Source organism: Serinus canaria, chromosome 1A (genome assembly GCF_022539315.1).
Source record: "Serinus canaria isolate serCan28SL12 chromosome 1A, serCan2020, whole genome shotgun sequence".
NCBI lineage: Eukaryota > Metazoa > Chordata > Aves > Passeriformes > Fringillidae > Serinus > Serinus canaria.
In genome coordinates, this window is record NC_066314.1 from 34493000 (window position 1) to 34520822 (window position 27823).

General features: G+C 38.1%; 1 protein-coding gene across 1 annotated transcript in view; it reads right to left on the reverse strand.

Annotated features, from left to right (window-relative positions):
• PTPRR (protein tyrosine phosphatase receptor type R) overlaps positions 1-27823 on the reverse strand; it is a 138289-nt gene that overhangs the window by 59711 nt on the left and 50755 nt on the right. The window contains exons 5-6 of the mRNA XM_050969899.1: positions 7014-7127; positions 4189-4344 (exon numbers count right to left, since the gene is read on the reverse strand). Coding sequence (XP_050825856.1) covers positions 4189-4344; positions 7014-7127 — 270 coding nt within the window. The remainder of the gene's footprint in view (positions 1-4188; positions 4345-7013; positions 7128-27823) is intronic.

Consider the following 27823-nt stretch of genomic DNA (forward strand, 5'->3'; position numbering starts at 1 on the left):
TGTGGTCTTATTATTGGAAAAATAGTGGAGTATTTCTACAAGCAAGTAAAATGAGCAGACAGCTTTTGATAATAACAAGAAAGACATTGACCTGAAGTAGTCACTGTAAAATCTGTGACTGAAAGATTCTGCTGCAGTATCAGGACCTGCCAGAAAAGGTAAATTTTCAGTGAAAAACAGGTGGATTTGCAAATTGGGTCAATTAACCCCAATTTACTCCCTTGGGCTGGAACACTAATGAGAGCATAGCAAGCTGTAGTTCTGAGCTCAGAGGAAAGCTTACAGGGAGCTGGGGGTAGAACTCAAGATCAAAAAGGGTTCATGGAAGTTCACACTGAATAGCTTTGTTTTTTCTGCTATTTTAACAATGTTAGCTAAGGGACATTAGGAAAGGCTGCCAAGAAATCATTTCCACCCCCATTGATAACATGTAGGAATGTGTGTGACTTCTCAGGCTCACAGGACACTGAATAGTGGTCACTTAATCATGTCTCCCATGACAAAGTCACCTCAAAAGCTCTGCCTTAGATACATCGGTGATGAAGTGCTGTGATTCCACATCCACACTGGCAGCCTGCAGGACTCCTGTTTCTCTTGGGTGCTCTGGGTGCACCATGCAGGTTTTACACTACAGCTGCATTGCCTGATCACAGGAGCGTGTCCTTGTGCTCTGTTTGTTCCCAGGTGCCTCTATCAGTCCAGGCTGTTTAATTTCTGAGATATTGGTTTTGATCACTTGTCCTTACAGCGACTTACAGTTTCTGTATACTTTAATTGCATGATTGCTTCCTTTGATTTCTTCTCTAATATGTTAATATCACATACTTCAAAGGCAACCTCTTTGTGCAAGGAGGCTGTAATGCTTCATTTTGGGATTGCACAATATTGGTATGAACTTTGGAAATTTCTCCTTCAGTGACACATTTCCAGCTGGCAGTTAGCTTAGCTCTCAAAACATAGTAACCCTTATCTTATGTACTGTAACTTCAGTTATTTTTGTCATTCAAAACCACTTCAAGTTCTCTTCTAGTAAATTCTGAAATCTAGTAAATTCTGAAATCCAAGCAATTTAAAGACTTTAGGAAGCCAGGATTCCCACACCATAATAACACAGACTGCCTGAGTCAATGAATATAGTCTTACCATCAAGCACAATTTGGTACTTTGTTCTGGAGAAGTCTGCTTATGACTGTGGTACATCCCATGGAGCAGAACTCAGTCTGAAATCCCACTTCAGACACAAACTTTAGACCACAATAAAAGAAAAAATGCTACAACTATGATAAGCCATTGGAAAACCAGGGAGATATGAAAGGTATAGACATTGTCCTGGACCCCTGATATGGCAAGGACACTTTAAAATTTACACATTTCCACTGGCAGACATCTCATTTTACACCAGACAGTAAAGTACTCTCGTGGTTCCTACAGCAAAGACATATAGGGAAACTGCTCTTTCAGCAACTGCAGAATAAGAAACTGGGATATAATTTTGAGACAGGCAATTTACTTGAAAATAGATCAAGCAGTGATCCGTGCATCAGGAGATGTGAACAAGTAAATTATTTCTGTAATGAATGGAAATGTAGTTTCAGGTACTGACATCCAATGGGACTTTTGCTGTTTATGGTATAGTATGGACTGAAACTTTGAGCAGAGCAGTTTTCCATGGGGGTTTTCCTACATAATCTTGGTAAAATTTCTTTGGACAGGCTAATCTCCCACAGCATTAACCCTCTGGGAGTCTAGTTTACATTAAACCTTGTTAAAAAGGGTCAACCAAGCCATCTCAAGAGAGGTGTCTCACAGATGGGATGAACTGCTTGTCAAACATATCTCTTTTTGTTTACCATAGAGAGAGAGCCAGAAGACTTTCAAGCCTTAGGCAGCTCTTACTGAAATACAGCTGAAAAAGGAGACAAATTGCAGCCCTAACACCTCTGTGTCCACCACCCACCTAGAAAGATGAGAGTAACGCTTCCTTTGTGCACAGACACACTGATAATGCACGTACAATACTGCTTGTGAAGCATTCATACTTTTGGTAGAAGAGTATACAATTTTAGCTCATGATTTAATCAAGATTGCTAGCTCAGCAGCACACACACACAGCATTTTACAAGGGGTAAAATCATGCATCACATTTATGTAAGGCTTTTTATAACTATACCTTCCTTTAAAGGTTTGCCTGTTTTGTTTCAGTTCACTGTTACTCTTTTTGGAGCAATTTGTTCTTAGAGCAAGTTGAGGGAACATAAGTGGTTGGCAGCTGACCAAGTAAAGACTGTATGTTGCTGTTTTTTAGATGTTCTTTTCTGTGTAGTCTTACACATGTAAACTATTGAGATCCATAGGGACAATATAATTAGTGTATTACATATTAGTGTAAAGCTGCATTATTTTTTAGGATCAATGTCTCAGCTGTATAATCTGCTATCAAGTGAAATAGTAAAATAATCTCTTGTGTCTCCAACAGTATTAGGAGACTGCACAGCTTCCATTCTAATAATCCTGTACTAAATTATTAGCTACATTTTTTTTCCAGAAAGAAAATACAAATATCTGAACACTCCAGATTATTGAAATGTATCTACCTCAAGATGAGCTCTTGAGTTCAAGGCTTGTTTTTTTTCCAGCATCTCTTCACAGCTTGATGACATTTCTCCGTTCATATATTATTCATAGAAGTTCTTGTCCCATGTCTACCTGAAGTGTTATTTGTAGTCTAGGAACAGAAAATCGCCTCCATCCCAACTGTCAGACTCATGTGCTTCAGATACAAAGGAAATTCTGACCTAAAGGAAGCTTCACTCAGTTTGCTGATGGGTGATATGAAGACTTGATTTATTTGGAAACCACTGCTTTGTTATGTTTATTATTAGAACAGCTAAAACTTGTGAGTCTGAATTTTGATAGTGTCAGGTTGCTGTAGTAGAACATGAACTGGCCTTGTTTTATATGTCTTTTTTTTGTTTGTTTTTGTTTTTGTAACAAAGACATCTAGATTCTTAGAATACTTAAAGTGAGAAAACCAATTTCCAATGAGTAGAAATACAGGTAGGCATAACAGTCCAATGGCTCAAGCAGCAGTGTCTCAAACACAGCTTTGGATATAAAAAACCCCAGGACCTTTTTACCCATAGAGGGAAACACAGCTCATCAGAGTATTTAAATTTTTTTCCCATTTTTTTGGACACAGACACTTCCTCTGCCAAACTGGGAGTTTCCACTGAAAATCTTGATTCTTGACAACATGATTGAAGGGGTTTGGCCCCAAACTGTATTATGAGGGTTTTTATATGTATGTAAGGGCTTCAGGTAAGACACTAACTAAAATGCAGTGTGATACAGCCATGCCCATGAGCTCACTGGCTTTTTACCCTTAAGGCTTTTACTTTCTTTCATTTTCTGGGCACAGTTTAAATGGTTGACCCAGAATTAGATGTCTGTCCATCTCACTGATAATGTCTCAGACAGGCTGTGGAGATGACAATATTATCTCTGCTTTGCAATGGATTTTTTTCTTCCAAAAAATGGAATAAGTCATACAAATAATAGCTACAAGCTTTATTTTTACACTCTTTTTGGAGCACATAAAGAAAATAAATCTCTTGCCAATGCTAAAAATAGAAAGAAGCAGAGGTGTAATGTACAGATTCAGTTTTTCAAAATCATATCAGACAAAAGTTACATGGCTAGTAATAGTGACACCCAGAATCTGCATTCCATTTATCTCTCTATTGAAATTGTTATATCTTCCTACCCCCATTAATGGACTGGAATTCCTTATGTCCAGTTCCTTTAAGGCAATTAGTGCATGCTGAGGATCTAGACTCTGATTTCAATGGTAGCTCATCTGTGCGAGGAGGATGCAGATGTTAAAGAGTCAATAGCCTGATAAAGCACTACTAAAGTCATTGAACAGAGCTAGGTGAATGGGGCTCTGAGCAACCTGGTCTTGTGAAAGGTGCAACAGTCCATGGCAGAGGGGTTGGAACTAGGTGATCTTTAAAATCCTTTCCAAGGCAGGCTGTTTGAGGATTCTCTGATAATTGCCTTGCACTAGTGAGGCTGTCTAAGCCCATACACATTCTGCCTCATGCTTGAGAACCTCAGCCGGAATAGTACCAAGGATGTAAGTGCCTAATTTGTATCAAAACAATACAGGTTAGAAGATTTATAACCAACCTCAGGGGAGACTTCTGTTATTCCAAACTGGGATAAACTCTGATGCAAAATGTTGATATTAAGGGAACGCAGCACTTCTTCAGATGGGAGCGCCTCAGAAATTCCTGGCTTTGTGTTCAGTGGGGACACAAACAGTTCCACACAGTTCTTCTTCCCCTAGGGAAAAAAGAAAAAAAAAAAAAAACCAAAATTATAGGAGGGGTCTGGCATTAAGGCAAAAGCATGGAGTATAAAGATTGCAACCTGCTCTGTGAGCACAGCATACCTTTTGCCTGTCTCTGTAAATCCCAGAAGACTGGAAGAAAATGCAAATTCTGTATGTGGGCATGAGTGCTTTGTCTCAATCAATATTGACAAGGTAGACTTTTCCTGAGTCTAGTATCATTTAACAATCAATGTAACATAGTGATAGGAGGAGCCATGGGATGGGGTCAATGGCAATGTGCCAGCAGGGATTTTAGCAGATAGTTCATCTGAGCTGAGCTGAAATAGGAATGCTTAGCATAATGCTGTGATGTTTGGACATTACTTTCTAGTCCCTCCTCAACATATGGCAGACATGTACCACAATAAAGTCCTCTTAGCTGACTGCAGTGCAACTTAATATGGTCCAACAAAATTACAGGACCAGGGAAGTTTTGTGAGCACTTAACGGGCGACCTGAGAATGTCCACTCCCTTATCTATTAATTCTTGCCCTGGGGTCTTTGATGCAGTCCTGGCAGCCTAAGAGGTTCTGTATTAGAAATGTCAGTGATGCCCACCCTGTTTCAAGGTAGCAAAAGGAAAGAGAGTCTCTCTGTTGTGATAGACTTGAACAGCACGTGAGACAACTCTGATGTCCAAACAGGATGTGGGAACCCTGTCTCTCCAGGGCTATGGCCAGTGTAGCTGACACTGTGGAGCAGATTCCAGATCTGGGGAATTCCACACACATGAGGTTGGTATGGAGCTGCTCCCTGCATTGCTGCCTGGCAAGAACCTCACCAATCTGGTTATTTGCTATTCATCATTATGGGATGGGAGAGATCAGTTCAAATGGGGATAATCCTGATTTCCCCTGCCTCCCTCCCATCACCTTGAATGTGCATCATTATCTCTATTGAAGTGAAGAAAAAGACATCTTTTGCTATTCTTAAAATACCTTTGCATGAAATATTCTTTGCATAAAATACTCCTTGCATTCAAAATAGAGCTGCACAGGAAGAGACTCTTTCAAACGTGTTTGCCCTAAATCTGTCCTCTGTGCTCTCACAAGTGCTGCTGGTCCATTTGCTGAATAAGAATGGTAAGGACACTGGCTACCAGTGAGAGCTTTTACAGGGAGCCTAGATGAATAGTTGAGAAACAACACACTGAAACAAGGCAGGATGAATTTTGATGTGCTCTGCTTACTTGCCAGCACTCTGTGTGAGAGGAACTGTTTCATGTTAGAAGAATGAAAAGTGGGAATAATGTCTCCTAAGGTGTATTAGTCTTTCCTGTGAATTTTGACTGTGTGTGATTTTTAGAGCAAATAGAGGAAAATTTTGCTTGCTTTCTTACATAGCTGAAATATTGATTCATAACAGAACTTTTACAGGTGTTGAAAAGACTAATTAAATAATAGTGCTTACTGTTTTCTGGGCTACATGCAGGTGCAAAATGACTTTATCTCTTCCCTTAAATCATAAAAGAGAGGAGAAAGCAAAAAGCAGTGGAGCCAGTAGGAAAATAAACAGCATATTTCTTCTGTTTATTTACATAATTTCTAAGGAGCACAGTAAGAAAGCTACTAGGTGATTCAGTATGTTGAAATACACAACTCAGACTGCAAAACATTTTTCATTTAATTGTGCTTTTCTCTGAATATGTCTTTAAACCTTTCAATCTGGTCAATGCAGGGGACAAATGGAATTTAGCATCGCTTGTCACGAATGAGTGAGATTCCTGAAGAACATGGAAAGGGCTGCAGTGCATTCCTATTGATCTTTCTCGCTGTACTTCTTGTGAGATCTTTCTCACAGAGACTTTTCTTGAAGGGGTTTTATAATCCTGTTTGATATATACAATCCTATCAAGCTTTCAAGGCAGAAAATACTTTTATGCTGAACCTGACAGTTTTCTTACCTAATATTCAAACTGCACATAGAATAAAAAACCTCTTCTTCCCTCTGCAAAGTGAATTGAAGGCTAGCAAAACACACATGATGTTAGGTTTTCTTGCTTCATGGTAAAATTGTCATAAAAAGACCACAGTGTTAATAAGTATGCATACACAAAAAACCATACAATGGAAGTTGATTTTAAAAAGTCTTTTTTGCTGGAAGCAAATTTATCAGCATCTTTTGCCAATAGGATACCGTAGTCTACAAGATCATTTCTGAGGACAGATTATTATAGCAGAATAACAAAGCATGAATATTAATATTGTAGATGACATTTAATTTACTAATGGAAAGTCTGAGGATAAATTGTGAAGATGCTTTGAAAGGATCAATCACGTGTATTTTTTGAGCAATGTTCAACCTTTGAGAAACAAAACATGGATAAGGTGTGAACATGAAAAAGAGCTGTATGGAATGAAAACTAAGGGATAAGCAATCTGCTTATGAACAGGAAAAAAATGAGATTTATCTGGCTTAGCTGAGAATGGTGTATTTTCAAAGGAAAATTTAAATAATTTTGAAATGGGGATCTATTTTTCTGTAGTGCAGTTGAAGAAATGGAGTAATAAGTATTTTTCTGTCCCATTTAATTGCACTCCTCCATAGTGACAGGAAAATTAATATGGGAGAATTTAAATAAGCAGGTACACTTTAATACACACAGTCTTTTGGAACTTACAATGAGTCTGTTGATATGAACTTGCTGAGGTAACAGTCCCAGTGCTGCTGCCACTCCTTGGCGAAATATCCGAAGCAATGTGATATTCAGCTTGTTTACATCCATTTGCAGTGTCTGAAAAACAAAATCAGTTCAAATGAACTCCTTGTACAAGACATTTAATTCTCAAGATGACTGATCTCTGGGGCTTTTCACTAATTGTTGTGGAGTTTTTTTCCTGTAACAATAATCTGTGTAATCTATGTGCATCACAATATATAATAGATCCAATGGTGCATTTCAGTGCCTTAAATGCTATTCATTAGCATAGTACCACCTTTGCCCACGTACACTCAGAATGGGTTCCAGATGGTTTTGACTTAATTCCTTGGACAAGTCAGTGTTAAAGATAACATAATTACTACCTTAGAAATTAAAGTTAAGCATTAAACATCAATGCATCCTTAAAGAAAGAGATGTTGAGCTTGCACAATGAAGATTCCTTTGGAATATTGTCTTAGCATATCTCCCTGAAGGTGAAGAATGAGTCACACATAGTGAAATCATACAATTTTAATTTTGATTAGCAGTTTCTGAGATCAGAAATGAAACATTCTGGATACATTCCCCATTTGAATTTCCTAAAGCTTCCTCATCCATGTCACAGGATGAGACAAACTATTGCACTGAAGCACTTTCTTTCCCTGTGTTAGAATTATAGTGAAATTTAGAAGTTTCCTCAAGTTCAGATTCTTTTTGTGAAGTCAGTGGAATTTTACCCAAGAAATAATTTAGGCTGAAATCTTCTGTGTCCAAGAAGACCCTGATATTGGGTCTTCACATGATGCCTGATAGACAGTACTTCCCTGTGTTACTTTAGAATCTGATTCTTTGTTTTCATATCCCTTTTGCAGACAATAGGTAGTGGAGAAGGGAGGAAGGATGACTATGTCAGATGGCCACAGGATTCCAATGCTTCTGGCAACTTCTGACTTAGGAAGTTACTAAGTTCTGCCTGAGCCAGTTGACTCAAGATAAAAAAGATTTTTATTTTAAATTTCCTATTTAGAGCCATGGGCCAGCTTCCTGCTCTGAGGAACCAAGCAGGTATTTTTCCTTCCTAACCAGAGCTGCATAAAGAGAATTAAACATCCGTGGGTGAGACATCACACTGGGAATATGGTTATGGTTCAGAAAGAAAGGAAACATTTATCTTAAAGAAAAGCAACATCACACATTTGGACTGTTTTTCTTTATCAGTATTTATAAACCGCAACATAAAACCACAAAATATGTGCTTTCTTTTTCCACCATTGATTTCATTTTTATGTCAGCACTGAGCAGTTTTCTTTCTTTTCCTCCCTTTTTCCCATTTTTTTTACACTACTGGGATTGTCAGGTCTTGATGCATGAGATCTGCTCTTACCACAAAACTGAGCTTTAATTCCGTTGGAAGTATCACAAGATTCTTCCACTTCAAATACCCTTTCCACCCTGGCATTTTTAAAATACAAAATCTTCTTCTCTTTGCTTCTCAAATTTGACAGACATCCTCAATGGTTACAAAACTGCTCCAACTTTATCACTGAAATAGAGAGATGTCTTGAGAGGGGACATGTGGAGGTCTCACAGATGTGAGCACTTTTTCTTCTGTACCTCAGACTGACTCATGGAACACCTGACAAGAATTGGTTTGGAGCTTTGAAGCTGTGACTACACTGAGACAGCCTGGTCTGAATGTCTTGAGTGAATGAGAAAGGGAGTTGCTCCTGAAATAGAAAGACTGTCAGGAGGGTCCCTGGAGACACATTAGGATGGCATAAAGAGTGTCCAAGCTGGTGACCCTGAGTTATGGGGTTAATAATAACTGTTGTTACTGAGCAAAATTAGCAGGCATAAAATCAAAATACATTCATTTAAACATACTTGATCCAGGTATCATAACACATTATTGAGATATTAAATAGTGTGTCAAAATCTCACTGATAAAGACACAGAATAGTGTGTTAAAATCTAACTGATAAAGACACAGAAATGAAACAGCCAGAAAAATATCAAGTTTCAGAAGAAATAGAAGATCCTAAAGAGCCTGTAAAAAGGTAATAGATTCTCCTAGATTTAGTATTATAGGATTGTAGTTCATCATATCCAGGCACAGTAAAATGTGGTGAAAGTCATTATCTTCAGAAGAGTCACATTTCTGCCTACCAGGTCTGAATTCAGTCCACTGTGTCTTTTAACAAATATCCATCCACGCTGCAGTGTGTGTGTGTCTGTAAGAGCTACATTGTCCTTTGTGGTCCTGGGGGAAGCCTGAAGACCCCAGCTCTCTGTCAGTCTGGCATCAGCCTTCTTAAAAATCTCACCTGGCCTTGCACACAGAGATTACAGCACCCTTTTAGAAAACTTCCTTAGAAATTTGCCCTTATGCCTTATCTCAGGATGCATCTTCTGCAGCTATAAAGATTTGCTATTAAAATTTTCTTCTTTTCTTTTTTTTTTTTTTTTTTTTTTTGACTTTTCATCCCCAAAAAAGCCCAAAAATATCTAAGGAAGAAGCATCTCACATTGATTATAAGAACCTTGCTTTGCTGTTCACTGAAGGGATCTGCTTCTCCTTTTCTGCTGTCAGTGTGAATCTTAGCTCCTCGGCTATTATAGGAAAAAATTAAGTAAGAGAATTACAGGTCGACTTTTTCTACTTCAGACAGCACAAGGGAGTGCATTTGACTCTTCCTGTCAAAAGGCAAGTAAGCAATCCAGAATCTGTCACTTTAGGAATGGAATTTCTAACTCAATCAGTGAAAGGTAATTTACATAAATGCTTGATGGAATCCCAAGAGCACCTACTTCAGAGTGAGGAGAACATCACAGATGTGTTCTGTGCTCTCTATTATCCCTTTTTTGGTATTGTATTCACAAAAGCATAAAGCAGCAGCGGACTAGATTGGAGATGTATCAATTCATTACACTGTGGTGAACTCTGGGTGCTTACAGTAAATGACAGGAACAGGGCAAGATTAAAGTCTTTTCCCAAGTTCCTTCTGACAAGATCACAGCTAATTTATGTCTATTCAGCATAGGCATCAGGTCTCCTCAATAACAACAACGTTATCAGACTGGTCTGGGATGAAGGCAACACTTGGGGGCATTATATTCTTGGCTCTAGTATGTGCCTCCTGAAGGTGACTGAAATTGAAGTCTGACCTGAGGGTCTGGTGTAAAACTGCATTTCTGCAAATTCCTAAGTATCAAATTTTTTTGTTGAGAAAAGTTAGTAAGAGAAAAAAAAAAAGAAAAAGAAAAGAAAGACTACAGAAAAGAGAAAGGGAAAAAAAACTTAAATGCTACTATCAGAAAATTTTCAAAATGTCATTAATATTTAAATATTTTAATATTATTCTTATGCCATCCTGATGGCATGCCTAGATACAGTTTTGACTATAGTCCACAAAGGTAAGAGATTAGGAGAGGAAACTGCTAATGGATGAAGTACAAAAGCAATAATACCTGTACTTAGACAAACACTATGACGTGCCATCATTAAGAGAATCACTCATACAATGGAAAACTGACAAGCCATTTACAGGTTACAATTACAAAAATTAAATCCACGACTACTAATACCACTTGCAAAAAAAAAGTGAAATTAACCTCTGTAAAGTAATCCATCTAAATAAATAGATACACAAGTTATGTCTTACTGTGTTCCTCTAGCTGGTCCTTTTGCTTTGGAAAAGAAAGGGCTGAAACATCCCAGTAAGACAGCACTAATCCTTTACCTTTGCTCATCTGCAGTGTTTATCATGGATTGCAACCACCTCCCTAAGGAGGTTATGATTTTGAATCAGCTGCCTCTGTTGGCAATAGCGACTTGTTGAGCCCAGAGGCAAAGCCCCTGGATGGCTCATTTTCCTGAGCAATTACCCACCTGGATATTGCAACTGTGGCGACGGTTTCTAGGTTCCTCTGATCCAAGTAAAAAAGGTAGTTTGAACTGAAAGAGTTTTCTGCTTGTAGTGGAAAACTTGGAAGACAGATTTCCAGAAAGGGACACTCAGCACAGAAGTCCACCAAAGATCATTCACAACTGACATCCTACAGGGGCTTTTTAATAAAGATCTTCATGTTAAAGGGACAGAAAAAATCTCTAACGTGAAAGGGAATATGCGACACAGAGTCTGAAATAATACTTTTAGGATATTACAATAAACCTTAATTTGCCAGGTCATGTTCTGCTTCTTAAGAAAAATTCAGAGAAGCACCACCTTCTTACATTTTCCTTATCATCCATAATATCCTTTCTGCAATGAGCTTCAAATATATGATTCCATTTCTCTGCATTGTTGCTCCCCCCCAAAATTCCTTCTGATCCTACCACCTCAGATGTTTTCCCAAACCTCCTGCTAAACTGATAATACAGAACAAAAATAATCAAAGACAAAGAAGATTAAAGGTGAAAGTAAACATCTTAACACTTTCATGAAAAAATATGAAAACTAAATCAACAAATTATACATGCTAGGAATTTTACATACTTAAGGGCCACTGGGTGGTGAGTTCTATTTTGTGCTAAAACAAAAATAAAAATAAAAATAAACACACTTATTTAGTTAAGCCAAACAAGTGAGAGAGCTCAGAGAAGGGTTTTCTTACCCGCCTGTGCTCCAGTTATTTATATATGGTTTTAAAAATTCAACAAAAATGCTATAAAATGGGAGGGTTTTCTGCACTAAAGCAAATATTGCACTATGGTCAAGCTGTGGGTCCCTCTGTCTGAGCACCCTACTCTGCTGTCTGCACAGTTCATCAGTGCCACAGTGTTTCATCCTGTCACCCTCATCAGACAGCCTCAGCCGTACAACCAAAATAAGGTTATATTTATCAGGAGGGAAGCTGAAAGTGTTGCAGATTTATTTGTACAGCTTTGGTGCAGGACTACAACAAATATATCAAAAAATTGTGAAAATACCTGAATTTCTTTCTTTTTCTCCCCCTTAACATATTAGATTTTCCTTCCTGTCACTGTTCAGTATTTGAGATTGTAGCTGCATGGGGCATCAGGTGAGCCCCTTTAGCTGGCTCAGGTGCCTGATACAAATCCACAGAAGATTTTGGCTTTCTAAAATAATGTGAGTAATGTGTCACAGCAACTTTAGTGTCTCAGGTAATCCACGAATCACATGGGAGGCAGTATATCCCTAGCCAGAATTACACACCTACAACAATGCATTTTGCCAAGTCCCACTCCAAAGGAACTTTGCCTTAAGCTGAACTGGTATCTTAGGTGCATTCACTCCTCTCCCATTTACCTCTCCCACTATCATATGATCTTCTCCAAGAGGAAAGACCTGCCCTTTTATGAGGTCTACATTAAACTGTGAATTATGTCTGTAAATGAAGATAAAGTTCTCATGAGTATAAAATCAATTATTCTTAGTGATTAATTAAAGTAGCTTCATATTTCTGTGTATCAGCAGTTGTCTACAGTGACCTACTCAAACTTTCACACATAATATATTTGTGCTAAAACACAATATGACTAGAAATATCAATCTTGGGACATTTAAATACTTCCAATGGCTTGAATAAAGCATAGTGAAAATCACCAGAAATAGTAGAAAAATTACAGGCATACACTTGAGTTTATAAGAATCATTGAAGAGCAATGAGAAACACTTGACCTGGAACATGCTTCTGTTCCAGTCATCCATGTTCTATTGAGGAGACACTGAGGCTGCAGAATATGCAAATCTGCCAAACAATCCCAAATATCATATGTAGACTGCAAAAATATAAGTGCTTGTCCAAATAGTATTTGGGTGACAAAAAAAATAGAGCTCTAAGTTGGTTCTGTATAAGTATTAGGAAAAACGTGATAGGAATAAGTTACTTTGATTGCTTCAAATCCTGATTAGTTCAGGGAAGTTTAGTATATTTGTATGTTGCTTTTCAAGATGTGACAATGTAAAATTTCACTCATATTTTTGCTAGAAAAAAAAACCAACCCACATCTGTTATGAAAAATTTTTGTTTAAAGTAAGCATACTATTTCCTGAAACTACGCATTTCTCATATAGTATTAAATAGCAATTATGGCTCTTGATCAATTTTTCATGAAAGCATATACATTTAAATATTTATGAATGTTATGAGCTCTATGGAATAAATCAAAGACAGGAGTAACACTGATGAGAAATAGAGGGTTAATCCAATTAGTCCAGATAGCTGTATGGTCTCCCCTCAAAGTGATTTTCAAGTGAATGTTAATTAAAATATGAGAAAGTGAAAATGTATGGATCAAAGAAATCTTTTCCACACTGCAATTAATCCACAGACTCCACCACAGGAAGTTGCAGAGGCCAAAGACTGACTATGAGGTTGGAATAGGGCTGAATGCTTATATGGACATTGAAGGACACATATGTCCTTGGAAACTGTATAGAAGACATACTACAAGCCTTGTCAGGCAGTTGGCTATCATCCTCTAACTGTCAGAAACTAAGATGAACTCTAGTGCTACAACAGAGGAAGTTCTCAGTCTGCTGTTGAGAGGTTTGAGTGGCGCCCATCATCCTGGGCTAGAAACTGGGTGTCATTCTAGTCCTGTTTGCACGGGTGGGAACCAGCTGAAGACAATCCTAGAGACTGCTGCATCACAGAGGTTGAAGACACCATACCAGCTGTTGAGGTGATGCCAGGGCACTCCACTGGCATCCACTCCTCAGACTGGCAAAACTTTCCTGGAGGTGGGTGCATGATGTGACTAAACTTGTTTGCCTCAGCTGTGTGACAGATTTACATTTCTTTTTCCAGGGAGAAGAACTAATTTCTTAAATTAAATCAGCTGATTTGGGGCTGATTTGATCAGTTCTGTAGGAAGCATCAACATAAGAGTGAGAAATGTTCCATCTGTGAGGTCTGGCTCTTGGCCACAATTCCCTCAATTCCCTCACTGAGCTTACTTGCACTTGGGCAGTGAGTCAATCAACTATAGGAAGACTTTATGACCTTCATTGATGATTGAGGTGTACAAGAATGAAATTCAGCCCAATAAGGATAAGGTTTGTTAATACCTGTCTTCAAGAGGTGCACTTTGATTTCTATCAGTCCTATGTTTTGCATTAACCTCTGGGCTTGCAGTCTTTAAGAAAACATAAGAGGCAGCTCTTCCAGTGTGGTGCCACAAGGCAATGTGAATTGACTGATCACATCTAATGAAAAGACACAGAATAGTTTTCTTTATTCCAAAGGAAATCTCAAAAGGTATATTATTTCATTCTTCTGGCTTCTGAGTTGTGTGGGTCATTCCTGTACCACAATGTGAGGTAGTTAGGGGGGTGAGTCTGAAACCCTGTCTTACACTGTCCTCACAATGCTCATTGCACTCAGTTCCCTTTACCTCTTTCCTGTGGTGTCATTAATGCATGAATCATTAACCATATATTTGGAAGTCAGAAGGTATATATAAGTTCCAAAAACTGAATGCACTGCAGATTTTGAGAAACTACTGTTCCATAGCCCCTACAACTCAGTAGGGGAGTAACCTTATTCAAAGCCCAGTAAAGTTAATAGGACCTGTCCTGAGTAAGAGTGTGGCAGAATCCCATATCCTAAATGCCCATGGGATGCATGGTTGTCATTGTTGAGGGGCTGTAGGAGAGGAGAAGGAAAAGTTATCTACTGTCCATGGGACACCAGTTTGTTGCAGCCTCACCATCAAATAACACCAATTCCAGCAGGTCTCTGTACTGTGGGAGCCCTTTAGAAGGGGAAGGGAGAGGAGCAGGAGGCTGCAGTACTTCTCTTGTTCCTCATGTCTATTAAAAAAAAAAAATTAAACTGGGAGAGCTTGCAGTTACTGCCAATTGATTACTAGTATGGGTGAGAGGCTGAAATGTTGCTACACCTCTGGCCTTAGCAAGTCTGCCTCAGTTGTACTGCTCCAGTTCTATGCCTATATATGGGAATAGGAGAACTTGATGCTTCTCAGGTTTATTTATATTTTAGTAAGATAGAGGTCAGATATGTAGAATATAACTTTTCAGCTTCTTTCATAGACAATTTTAATGCTGCCCCCAAAACTTACTTCCTGTCTTTTTTTAATTAGGATCTGCGTGCCTTCAAGGACTGGGATTTTCTTTAGCACAACGTATTTTAGTTTTCTTAAAATAACAGTTGAAGTTTATTTCAATGCTCTGATAGTTTTCTGGGCTTTTTCCTGCATCCATCCATCTCTCCCTGCCCTCCTCCCTTATGGCAGACAGTTTCAAAGGACAAGATGATGGAAAAAGCACAAGACAATGCAGAGATTTGGAAACACAAAGAGAGCTGGGAGAGCTCAGCTGAACACTATTTTAACCTTTTTGTTCTTTGAGAGGCATGCATAACGAGCTCCATAAAATTGTCCTATCTGTCCTTATTCAATATTGGCAAAAAATTTATTCCCTGCATTGCAAAAGAAATTCATGGTGCTATTATGTCCAGTACAACTTTTATGCACAGCATGATTGTACCAGTCACATCCTATTTCATCATCCCAAAGCCAGCTGTAATCCTCAGAGCAAACAGATCCTTTTGAGCCTGTTCAGCACAGCACTTTAGAATATGTTTGGTTTTTTCTGCCAATTATTAAACTTCTAGGTAAAGCCAGTGTAAAGTTCTAAATGCCAGAAACCCACTATTGTTTCTACTTCCCTTTTTGTAAAACCTCATTTCAGCTATTAATTCTGTCCAATTATTATATCTCTAGGTAGAGCCAGTGTAAAGTTCTAAATGCCATAAACCCAGTATTGTTTCTTCTTGCTCTTTTTATAAAACCATCATTTCAGCTATTTTTAAATATGATTTTTAGTTACTTTAGTTTGAATTCCCATTACAACTTTGTATAATGACCCTTAACACAAAAGACAATTAAAATACCTTCTAAAAAAAAAAAGGCAGACATAAAACTCCACCCCAAAACCATCTTTTTCTTTTTTGTCTTCAGATTTTAAATTTCATTTGTAGCAGACATGGATATAAACATATATATAAGCTTACAAACTAACGAAGAACAAAAGTAGATACATAAACAGCAACTTTCACATCTTTCAGGAACTGAGGTGGCCAAAAGACTCCCACTGAATTACTCTTATTCATAATCTTTCTCTCTGCTTCGAAAATCAAAGTAAGATTTCAGTACTGCTGACATCCTTGCTTTCTCATGCATTTATTTTCAGAGACAATTTATATTGCTAGTTTCAGATGAATAAAATCTCCCTGAACTCAGACACAATGGGAATATTATAAAAAGAGGCAAATGCTTTCCCTTTTTTCTGATAATCATAGTTCTCTGCAGCTCCTGGGCACAGGAAGAGGAAAATTTGAAATACATCTGGAAGAAAAAAACCAAAAGTGTCTCGAAATTCATTTGACTCAACTGGAATTGAGGTATTTACATAATGGCTGTTCTTGTGAGATTCCTGAATAAGGCTCATGTCCCAGGGCAGTCTGGATTAATGGTCCAGCACAGCCAAGACTTTGAAAGTAAGAAGTGATTCCTTAGCCTTCAACTCTTGAGAGATCAGAATCCCATTTTCAGGACACAAATGTCCAATAATAAGGGCTGTTTAGTGTGATGCAATTCATCCATATGTTTTGGATCTTTATCAGCTTTCAGCCTTTTAGCCCAAAGAAGTCTGTTTATAGACATTATCTTCACCATAGTCATAAATTACTGAAATAAAGCTTGTAATACTGATTTTACCCTTCCTACTTGAGCACTCCAAACCAACATGAACCACAGACAGACAATACAAGACAACCCTGTAATTTTGGACTTATGTTCCTTTTACCATTTTGCACTTTAAAGAAAGTTCAGCAAAATGAAGCAAAACCCTTGGGGGCCTGTTATTTTTTCTTAGATAAAACCTGAATTACTTTGGGTTTTATTCTGTCATGGAATCATATGACTGATGGAATCAGAGGACTGAACATGTGACCTTGTCACAAGTCTTAGCAAAACTATCACTTTAAGTTCAGAAACAAGAAAGCAGATGAAAAGACAGTCTCATGATTTTGGCAACTATCTCAGGAACTCTGACCTTCTGAAGATGATAATACTGAGCGTATTTCAGAAGCTTTTAGGCAAAAAAATTTGCTTTCCCGTGATCAGCTATGCAGATGGGATTTTCCTATTCTGTCTAGTACTAAAGAGAGGAGGCACAGGTGAAGTGAAAACATTAACATCAAATTTTCAAAGATTTAAGGAGAGTTTTACCTCAACAAGGCCTATTAATGTTAATAGCAATATTGTATTTCTGACTAGCAGATAATACTATGATACACTGATAATACTATGCCTACACTGTGACCCAAATTTCCTAAGATTTCCCAAATTTCAAGATTTCTGACTCAACTATTAGAGAGAAGGTTTTCTAAAATGCCTTTCAGGCTAATTTGGGCGACTTTTCTTTAGAGGGGACTCCATTTGTGAGGTCAAAATGAAGAAATAAGGTCCAATATGAAGAAGCTGAGCTGCTCTGTACTATTGGATGTTACTTCTAAAATGACAGGGAGACAGGGCCTAATTCATGGATCTTTAATCTCTCTCCTTTATTTTCAGATCAGAAGACCATTCTGTGCTTAGTTTCTTTTGAACAGGCAACACATCTGTCAAAGCCAAGCTCAGATGTTTAGAATGAGAAAAATGCATTTTTTTCCTTTTTATTCCTAGAACTGATCACCCTTAAAAGAGAAAATTGAAAAGAATTTTTATATGGTCCTCTCATTCTCACACATAGATAAAAGCAAAACAATTCATAATTCTTTCAGAGAGAAACAGCAGTAAAAGATTTGGAGTTCATCTCTTTTCTATATTCTTTCTTTCTAACACTCTTTAAACATACTAGAAGCAATCTCCCAGATTCCCCCAAGTGACCATAACCAATGCCATTTGTTTTTGAGAGACTCTGCTCCCCTGCATGAATGCCACAAGTGTACCTTTATGTACACTTCTGCCTCTTTCCTGCACTCTGGAAACCCAGAAGAGTCCCAGTGGTTCTGTGGCTGCTGTTCCATGTGGGCAGGAGGAGATGCCTGTGAAGAAACACTCAACCTCTCAGATACTGAGTGTATGGCTCTGATCCAGAGCAATATCTGTTTTCTTCCTGTCATCTGCAAATGATGGCAAGAGGACTTCCATACTTCATTAAAAAACCCAACAAACAGGACATCTACCTTGTATCCAAGGAAAGAGACAACAATAGCATCTATGCTTGCTAATAAAAGGCTGCATGGCTTCTCTCTCAGTTGCTATACAGATAAAATTTATGGCCTAACCTACCAGTGGAGTTGTGTTACTTCAACAAGTGCAGAAGTTACCTGGAAAAATAAGATGAAACAAAAAGCTACAAAGCTTCAGGAAAAGTGGAAGAGCATTACTTAAATTTGTATATTCATGTCACCTTTTTTTTCACAGTATCATGCAGACAAAGACAAAAATTTCATTGGAGACTATGGTTATTGTTGACTATGTTTTATACATAATGTCTAACTGATCTTTAGCTTGTTTTGAAAAAATATCTCAATTATTTATTCTTTAAAGATCTTGTTCCGAATTGCTACAATAAGGCAGAAATCTATTTTGCAAATGGTCCTAATCAGCAAAGGCTTCTGGGAAGAAAATCCACTGACATTATCCCACTGGAACTCAAGACTTCCAGAGAGACAATGGCTGCACACAGCAGAACAAAGACGTGCCAGGTCTGCACAGCCTCTGGTCAGTGCACAGGAGCAAACTCAATGGATCCAATCCATGTTGCATTAAACATGCACTGTATTTTCAAAGATGTGAATTTACTGGAGAGCTTTAAAGAGCTTTATTTCCTGCACTATCCTCACTTCCCACTTCCCTGCTGTGTTTTATCTTCTCTTCACACCACGCTGGCAAATCATGTATTTTGGACAGTTTACGCGTCCCATCTTTTACTCCTCCAAAAGACAGAGATATCACAGCATTGTGCAGAGTCTAAATGTATATATTATATCCATTCATCCCCTCTCTTGTCAGCCCTGCACAGCAGAGCCCTTATCATACAGCTCAATATGAAGGTGCAGTCCCACTTCACCACCCAACAGGATGGCAAGACAGAGTGCCAGAGGTGTACATACAGCAATGGGCTCAGCCCCATTCTACCATAATTTTACTATCATGGCTTTGCATACAGCAAATTGCCCTATATCCAGAAACCATCGTTACACTACAAAGCAGCAGGGTATCATGTTACCTCAATGAAAAATGGGGTAGGTTACTGCAAATGATTGCCAACATCATAAGGGTTGGCAGGGCTCATCCTCAGCCTGCCAACTAATCCCTCTTTTGCCTTTTCTGTGAGTTAGAACTAAAACCAACAAACCTGCCTTACCAGCCTCATCATTATATTGTGTCTGAAGTAGTGGAGGAATGTTCATTTAACTACTCAAAACAATGTTGAACTAAAATAATCGACCATCAAAGGAATTAACTCCATAACTCCATAACTCCACTTTGTTCATTCATTGGTATGAGCAAAGAAATAAAAGATTAACTAAATGGCTATTCAGCTTCTCATTTCTACAATCATTTCCCCATTAAATATAAAATTCCCAGAAAAACTTCCAGAAATTGCCTGATTAAATGTGTGAAGGGGAAAGATTCTGTGTTCAGCAAGAGCTCACTTAGCCCCACGAGGACTGATGAAACTCTTGCTGAATTCCTTGGAAGGTATTTCTTCAGAGGCATTTTGGACAGCTGCTACACTGACATAACCAGCAACATGGATTTCTAAAAGACAGAATTGTTATTATTTGTAGAATCATCTCTCGGTCATCCATATGGTGATCTTATTTCTTGGGTTGGGTCTTTTATGTCAGGCAGGTACAACACGGTCCAGGGTGCTGCTGTCTCATCTGTTAAAGGCAGAGCTGCTTCTATTTTTTCTAAACAATTTCAACAACACCATGAAGGTTTATGTCATGCTGTGTGAGAGAGAGAGCAAGAATGCATGAACAAGGAAAGCTTCAGCAAAAACCAATATGTCTCTGTTTACATTTGTAGTTCTTTTCACAGGGACATGTTGTTATTTTCATGGTTCTACTAACAGGGGACTACAAATATTCACTAGGACTGAATAACCAAAAGTACACCGAGCCCAAGTGCTGCTTATCTCAGAAACATGAAAAAGTATGTAATGTCAATGCTGTGAATAAAAAGATTTGGACACCCAACACAGAATTCTGGCCAACATGCCTCACTATCTCTTTTTCTGGGTTTTTTGAGATATTCTTTATATTTTATGTCAGTAAATCTTAGTGTTCTAACCCTAACAAAGTTTGGGTTATCTAAGTTCTTTTTATGTAATACATCCTGAGTTCATCAAGTCATAGAATAGCTTGAGTTGGAAGGGATCACAGAATCATTTAATACAGAATCAACCCCCTGCCATAGGCAGGGACATTTCCCCCTAGGTTGCTCAGAGTCTCATCCAACCTCTCCTTAAACAGTTCCAAGGAGGGGGTATCCACAGTTCTGTTCCTCCGCCACACAGAAAAGAGTTTTTATTTTGATATCTAATTTAAAGCTCCTCTCTTTCAGCTTGAAGCCATTCCCCCTATCCTTTCACTACATGGCCTTCCTTGTAAAAAAAGTTTCTCTCCATCATTTTTGTGGGCTCCCTTCAGGTACTGGAAGGTCACCCCAAAAACTTCTCTTTTTCAGGCTGAACAATCCCAATTCTCCCAGCCTTCCCTCACAGGAGAGGTGCTCCATCCCTCTCATCAGTTTGGTGGCTCTCTATGTTAGACTCACTCCAACAGGTTGTTGTCCTTCCTGTGCTGGGGACTCCAAAGCTGGTATTTTGTACTTAGCCATGTGTGTTATTTTCTGTCTGCAGCATGTATTGTATAAAGATTCTTCTGTTTTATTAAGAACTACTTTTACAGTTAATTGACATAATATATAGCTAATATACAAAGCACAAGAGAAGCATTTAAATTATGTGCATAACCTGAATGAGATTGGGAACTTCATCATGTAAGTTGAATGGTGTCTTTTTTTACCAAATATAATATGAAAATATATTTATGATTCATGAGTCTTTTAAAATTAGACTGCAATTAGAGATTCTAAGCTCTAACTTTGCATCTAACTGTGAAGTTTTTAAATTCAATTTAAATTCTGTATTCTGTTTTTTCTCTGTCTTCTGCACTAGCAATTCATATAGACATTATATAGATCATAGAGCAGCTCACAAATGAGAAAAAATACATTTTCAAAAATATTTTTCAAAACTCAATGAACAAATAATAATATCTTCCCATTTTGTCAGAGTCCAAATACATTTAACCTTTAACTTGAACTGCTATTCTGCCATTTATGTAGGTAAAAATTCCAAATCTTCATTCAGCGACTCAAGCCTTTTAATTTTATTATTTTTAAGATGGTTTAGTAAAAGAAAGTAGAATTGACAGCTACATGTAAAACCTGACAATTTTTCTTATTTAAAGATGCTTTTCACAAATCTTTCATGCAAGAAAGAAGCTGCTAGTTGACAGTTTATGTCCTTAAGGAAGATGAATCTTTGTATATATGAAACTTTACGGTCATATCCTTAAGATATTTATGCACACCTGTGTATTCGAACTTCAAGTACAATTAAACACATGTAGAGCTTTAATTGTTAGTAGGGGATGTAGTTGTTTACTTTAGACTGAAGAAGTATTACATCTGGTAGGAAAGAGAAGCTCCAGTGCCATTCTTGGTCCAAAGATGAAATAAAGATATGTGATGAGAGCTGTTACTAACAGGCAATAACAGACTGCCTTAGAAACTTGGAAAAGCAGAAAGAGAATTGGGAATACAGACTTAATCTGATCAATCAGTTTGCATCCCCCAGGGGAATTTTTCATTCAAACATTGAAATTCCATTAGGCAAACTTGATGAAAGGCATAATTTCATAGTGATATTGTACTTCTGTAGCGCCTTTAATTTGGGGTTTTCTGGACATGAGTTTGCTTGCATAAAAAGGTTGTAAATCAGTGTTTCCTAAAGAGCCTTATGATGAATATGACTTTAAGCTGGGGCTGCACATCTATCTGCAGTGCAAACCCATTTCCAGGCTGCTCGGAATTCTGACAACAGTGACCATGGCAGTGGCAGTGCTACCCCAGCCTAAGGCTCTTGTCTTACATATTCTGCAGATCTGGAAAAGTCAGTCTGCCCATGACAGCTCCACCTTGTAAGAGGTTCTGCTGAGTATAGCCACAAATGAAAGAAATAAAAACCTTTATGAGAAACAGAGAAATACTTTGTGAGCTACAAATACAGTCAGGCCCTCCAGGAAGCCTGTTGCCCTTCTTTCAAATCCAGAGAGTACTGACATCTGGACATTGCCCATTCATGAAAACCCAAAGTGCTTTCTCGTGCAGAAAACTGTGAAGTTTGTGGAAAGACTAGAAAACAGAATAATAGAAATTATGCTGCTGCTGCGAAGGATAATTCTTATTGATTTAGATAACTGTATAAATACTGCAAAGTCTACATGATGTGCTCTAAAGTCTACATAAAAAAAAAGAAGGCTACATGAATGGTTGGCAATGCCTAAAGGAAGAAAAACTATCAATGAGTGTCTAGGGCCAGCATACTTAAGTATATGTAAGGTATTTTTGTATAAATATAAAACAGGGATACACATTGAGGTGGCAAAATTTTCATATTAAAAAGAAAAGAAAGAAGGAGATTCTAGGTACCATTTGAGGGATAAGAAATTATGACTGATAGTAATTTGATGTATGTATTCTATTCCAGAGGTAATCATACTGGATGTGGGAAGACCAAATAGAAGGGCAAACCTGCAAATATGCTGGAACAGATGATCTCTTTCAGAAAACTGTTCGTAGCAATTTTGTGCCAGTCAACATGCTTATCAGAGGTCTATTGAGTCACACAAAGTCATAGAGAAATGTGGTGATAATGCAGAAGCTTGGAGACAACTCAGAATCAGGGATCGGGGGTAATTAGGTAGGTCAGACACATGGGGTAATTCAGGTGAAGTTCATCTGAACATCATGTACTTAATATGACTAAACTCATGATAATAAAAATTTTGGGACAACATATGTAGTTAACCTTCAAAGAAATGTATTTTTAAAAGGAGTGATTCATAAAGTGAGTCAGGGTTCATATCCATAAACAACGAACAGATACTTACAGGAAAACATGGAGGGGTTATGTGAATAAAATCCCTATTTAATCTCTGAACTGACTGAATGATGTACAGCCACATCAGGGAGGTGGCAAAATTCGGTTATTGTATCTTTTATCTTGGTAATCAACAGAAAGAATTACATGCATGCTGTAATTTTCTACCACTTTTCAATTCATTAAAGTCTTGCTTATGGTGGTGGTCAGGAGGAGGACCATGACCATGACTGCCCACATTCACAGCACACAGCTTCTATGAGATGTAATGATTTTGTAATTCTCCAGCTGCTTCCAGTGCTGTAAACACTCATTGACTTTGTTTCTACTAATGAGCTGAGACTTGCCCAGTGACACAAAACACCTGAGGGGCAACCTGCACAGACTGCAATTAACTCTTGGTTCCTGTTTCTGTTATTTAATTAGTAACATCAATTTTGAACACTACACATACTGATATCAGAACATACAGGCAATTACCAACAGCCATTAAACCCTATTTTCTAAATTACATGTCAAGGATAAATGACTTCAAAATATAAAAATAATGTAACCAAAACATTTTTTATGCCATGTCTCTGCTAGATAAGCTTAATAGTTCCTCACATTACATGATTATTCCTGCTTCTGTCTAGTATCAGTGGACCCAGGATACAATGATATAATAAAAATTGTTCTGCTCTGTCTCAGAACGTGTTTTCCTAGAGAACAATATAAAGATGCAGAGTGTGAGATATAAAGATTTCCTAGAGAACAATATAAAGATGCAGAAGTGAGTTCAGCCTGGGGAGTACCATGTATCTGTTGCTACTCGACATAGATGTACACTGAAGAGGGTAAAATATTCAGTGGCTACTCATGCTTTCAATGTCTCTGCTTTACTTTGGATCCTGTTTCACCCACCTGCAGCTAACGTGCATAACCCTGAAAACTGAAGTGAGTATCCATGCCAGGAAAAGCTCTACTTTCAATCCTATGGTTATATAACATGGAAAGCCTGGGAACCAGGTCTATGCCTACAGGATTATACTGCCTTCTATGTCATCAAGATGAAGAAAACTAGGTTTCTCAGGCTAGCTCTTGCCCTTACACCCTATAGAGGCTAGACACTGTAAATCAGCAATTGCTCCAGGTTTCTGTTGAGCCTGAAATAAGTCAGACCGGGGAAAGAAGTGCAGTTCCCTTCGGCAGTGGCAGAGGTTTGATTTGGGCAAAAGCTTGAGGCTTCTGCTGAACTGAGCAGACTATGATTGTGAGTGAAAGGGATTGGTATTCCCAATGAACTTCAAACAGATGGAGACCTGTGACTGGGGACCCACTGCTGCTCACACAAGCACCAAAACATCACCACTGTGAACACAATGGCTCCAAAGCAGTTGCTGGAACTTGATGTGGGATTGCTTAGACTGGAGAAGGTAGAGGTGCATAAATATCTGATGGGAGGGAGCAGAGAAGAAAGACAACTCCAGGCTCCTCTCAGCACTGCCCAGTGACGGGACAGGGAGGCAATATGCCAATTATTTTGACTGAGTGAATTTGCAGATGCTGACCTCAGTAGCAGTGCCCCCAGCAGCTTCTGTGGTACAGGCTTCAACCCTAAACCTTGCTTCATTCATTAGGATTAACAGGAGACATATGGAAGATGCAGGAAGGCTACCTCCTAAGGTATAGTTATTAAAAAAAAAACCCCTCTTTTCACCCTACAGAACTTCCTAGAGATCAAAGTACTCTGGCAGAAGTTATCCAATCTGTCAGATCTGGATAAATTTCTCAGTTCAAATATTATTTAAACTTTACCCAGTGTTTCTGGGTGCCTTCTCACCTGCCCAGTGTTTCTTTATGGCAGGGCCATAAAGGTGCCATGCAAGCACATGGTTTCAGAGTTTTCCTGCTTGATTCTTTCTGACCAAGTCCTTTCCCTTTACAGTTCATGGAATATGAAATTGAACCTAGACCCAGGATGCTAAAGACAATTGCCTATGCTGATGCTTGTTCTAATTCAATCATTTCATCAAGTTTGCTTTGTTGCTGCAGAGTTACTATCATTGCAAGGCAGAACACAAATGTATTTTTTCCTTCTGGAAAGGACACATTTAGGCACACAGAACTTTTAGACAAAGGATGAAGAATCACACAGGATGTGGTTTGAAGACAAGAATTCTCCACATATGATACAAGCTATCCCTTTATTTTGGTAGCTTCATCTTACTCTTCCTTGCCCCCTCACCAGCTGTTATTTTTCTGTATGTGAAATGCATCCAAACCATTTCACACATAGAAAACCAAAAATACCTCCAACCCCAAATCATGTTAAGAATAGAGTAATTCAAACATATGACAACATGATATCCAAAAAACCAGTCACTTTAGTCATTCAACTGATAAGTCAAATACCACATTGTTAGAATTTAATTAGCAGCCATTGCAGAGATTGACAAATGGCACAATGGAGTGGAAAATATTGGCTGGGAGATGATAACAGAGCTGTAGTGTCTGATGTTGTCTATCCTCGCCCTCCACATCCTTCACAGCCTCTAATGACATAAGAGGCATCTTTGAAAATAACATTTCTGTGTCTTTAGAATAATTTAAAACTTACCCATGCACCAACTTTGCAAGTTCAAAGTCTTTAGAAAGGGATACAATAATTTTATGTACAATTTAGTCATCCATATTTTCACACAGCTGGAACCTATTTCAGAGAGATAAAAGTAACAACTACATTATGTCCACTACACCACAGTGTCTTTGCAGCATCAGGGCCTGATAAAAGTTTTGTCAGTCATTCAGTACTGAATAAATAAACTTTAAATGGCATAAAATAAAATATAACACCATTAAATGACTTCATTCACTCAGGCTGAGGGCTGCAGAGTACTTTGCTTGGCATGGTACATAGAGACTTTGCAACAGGAATTTATTAGGGTAATGCTGATTACTGTGGGAAATCACTTGTGCTTTCAATACATAGAAAATTATTCACAACTATAGCAACATCTTTGCAATAATCATAACATGGACTGGATAAGATGTGTATTATATTAATCTATATGTAAAGCTGAAGTAATGACAAAAATTTTTTTGGTTTGATGGTGTTTGATAACAGCACTCCATCATTAGTATGTATCTTTGTTATGGACTTATTATCATTTAACTCCTACTGCTCAGCTGTCTCTCTGTATGAGGTACATGGAACATATACTAACAAAATAATCTCCATGACAATAGGGGTTTTTTTTTCCTTCTGTCAGTATCTTGGTGGGAAAAACACAAGGTTTGAGAGAGACAATCTTCAGAAATTAGTTGATCGAATCATAAAATATGAACAGGGAGAGAGCTGAGACATTCTTTTTTTAGCAGTGGTACAGACCTTCCACCATTTAAATTAACATGACAGATGCAGGGTGAGGAAAAGAAAGACAAGGAAAATTATTAAAATAGTGAGAGGTTTAATGATACAAAGTTTTGATTTAATGGTATAAAAATTAAATAGAACTCCTGAGATGCCTTGTTTTTCTAAAACTGCAAGGCGTGGGATGAAAGTGTTTTATGGCAAAAAGTTTCTGCCTCACAGTGACAGCAGCCTGTGATTCACAGAGATAATGGTGAGTACCTTTCATCTAAAAGGATGTTTAAGAACATTACAAACTGATTCACAAACTATACACAGAATTAATTATAAAAAAATTCTGCCATTTTACACAGAAATTCAGTTATCAGGGGGAGAAACAGAAAAAGTGATGAAGGCAGAAATTCAAAGCACATGTTCTCTAACCTCTGTTGTCACAAATCCACCCTCTAGGTTTTCCAGTGAATCTCTCTCTTTTTCTAATGGTCATGGTGAATAATGCCCAGCAATAAAGGCAGGATGTTTAAGTTCTGCAAAACAGAGCTCAGCAGGAGTACCAGCTGCCCTCTTTTCTGATACATTACAAGTAACAAATGACAAACTGTTTGCCACATCCCCCTAGTTTGCTTTCTGCCACCAAATAATGGATGCCTGCTGTTATTGATACCATGACAGCAGTTATCCTTCCTGCTCAGGTGGAAGAGATGTACATTTTGGAGGTCAGTATTTCTTTTCCAGCCCTTACTGACTGTAGGGCTGCAGAAATACTCAGTGCTTTCATCTCTCTGACAAACTGCATCCATGAAGCAAAGCTAGAAATGAAGATCCAAAAAAAGAAAAAAATAAAATATTGCTACTAACCGACATTTTCTGCTTGGCATTTCACATTTGGGCACATACAGAAAAAAAAAGACAATGAAAAAGTAGATTTTTTTCAATGTTTCCACCTCTGCAGAAAGAGTGTGGAAGTCAGAAGTCTCCTTGGGAATTACAGGATGTAAGGTCTGCCACTCTGCCACCCTCGTGGCTGGGGGAACTAATTGCCATCTCCAGGCTTGCAGGAGGAAGGGACCCCCACAGGGTCAACTGGCACCCTTAGCAAAGGAAATCCTGATTTCTCTTTCAGAAACACTTCCATTTTATATAAATCATATTCAGTCAGTAAATGGTAGAGAAACACAGTCTAGCCTAGTGGTTAGGACACTACCCATGCTTGAATGCTACAGATGCTATCCTAGCAAATTGCCAATTAGCTCAGATTG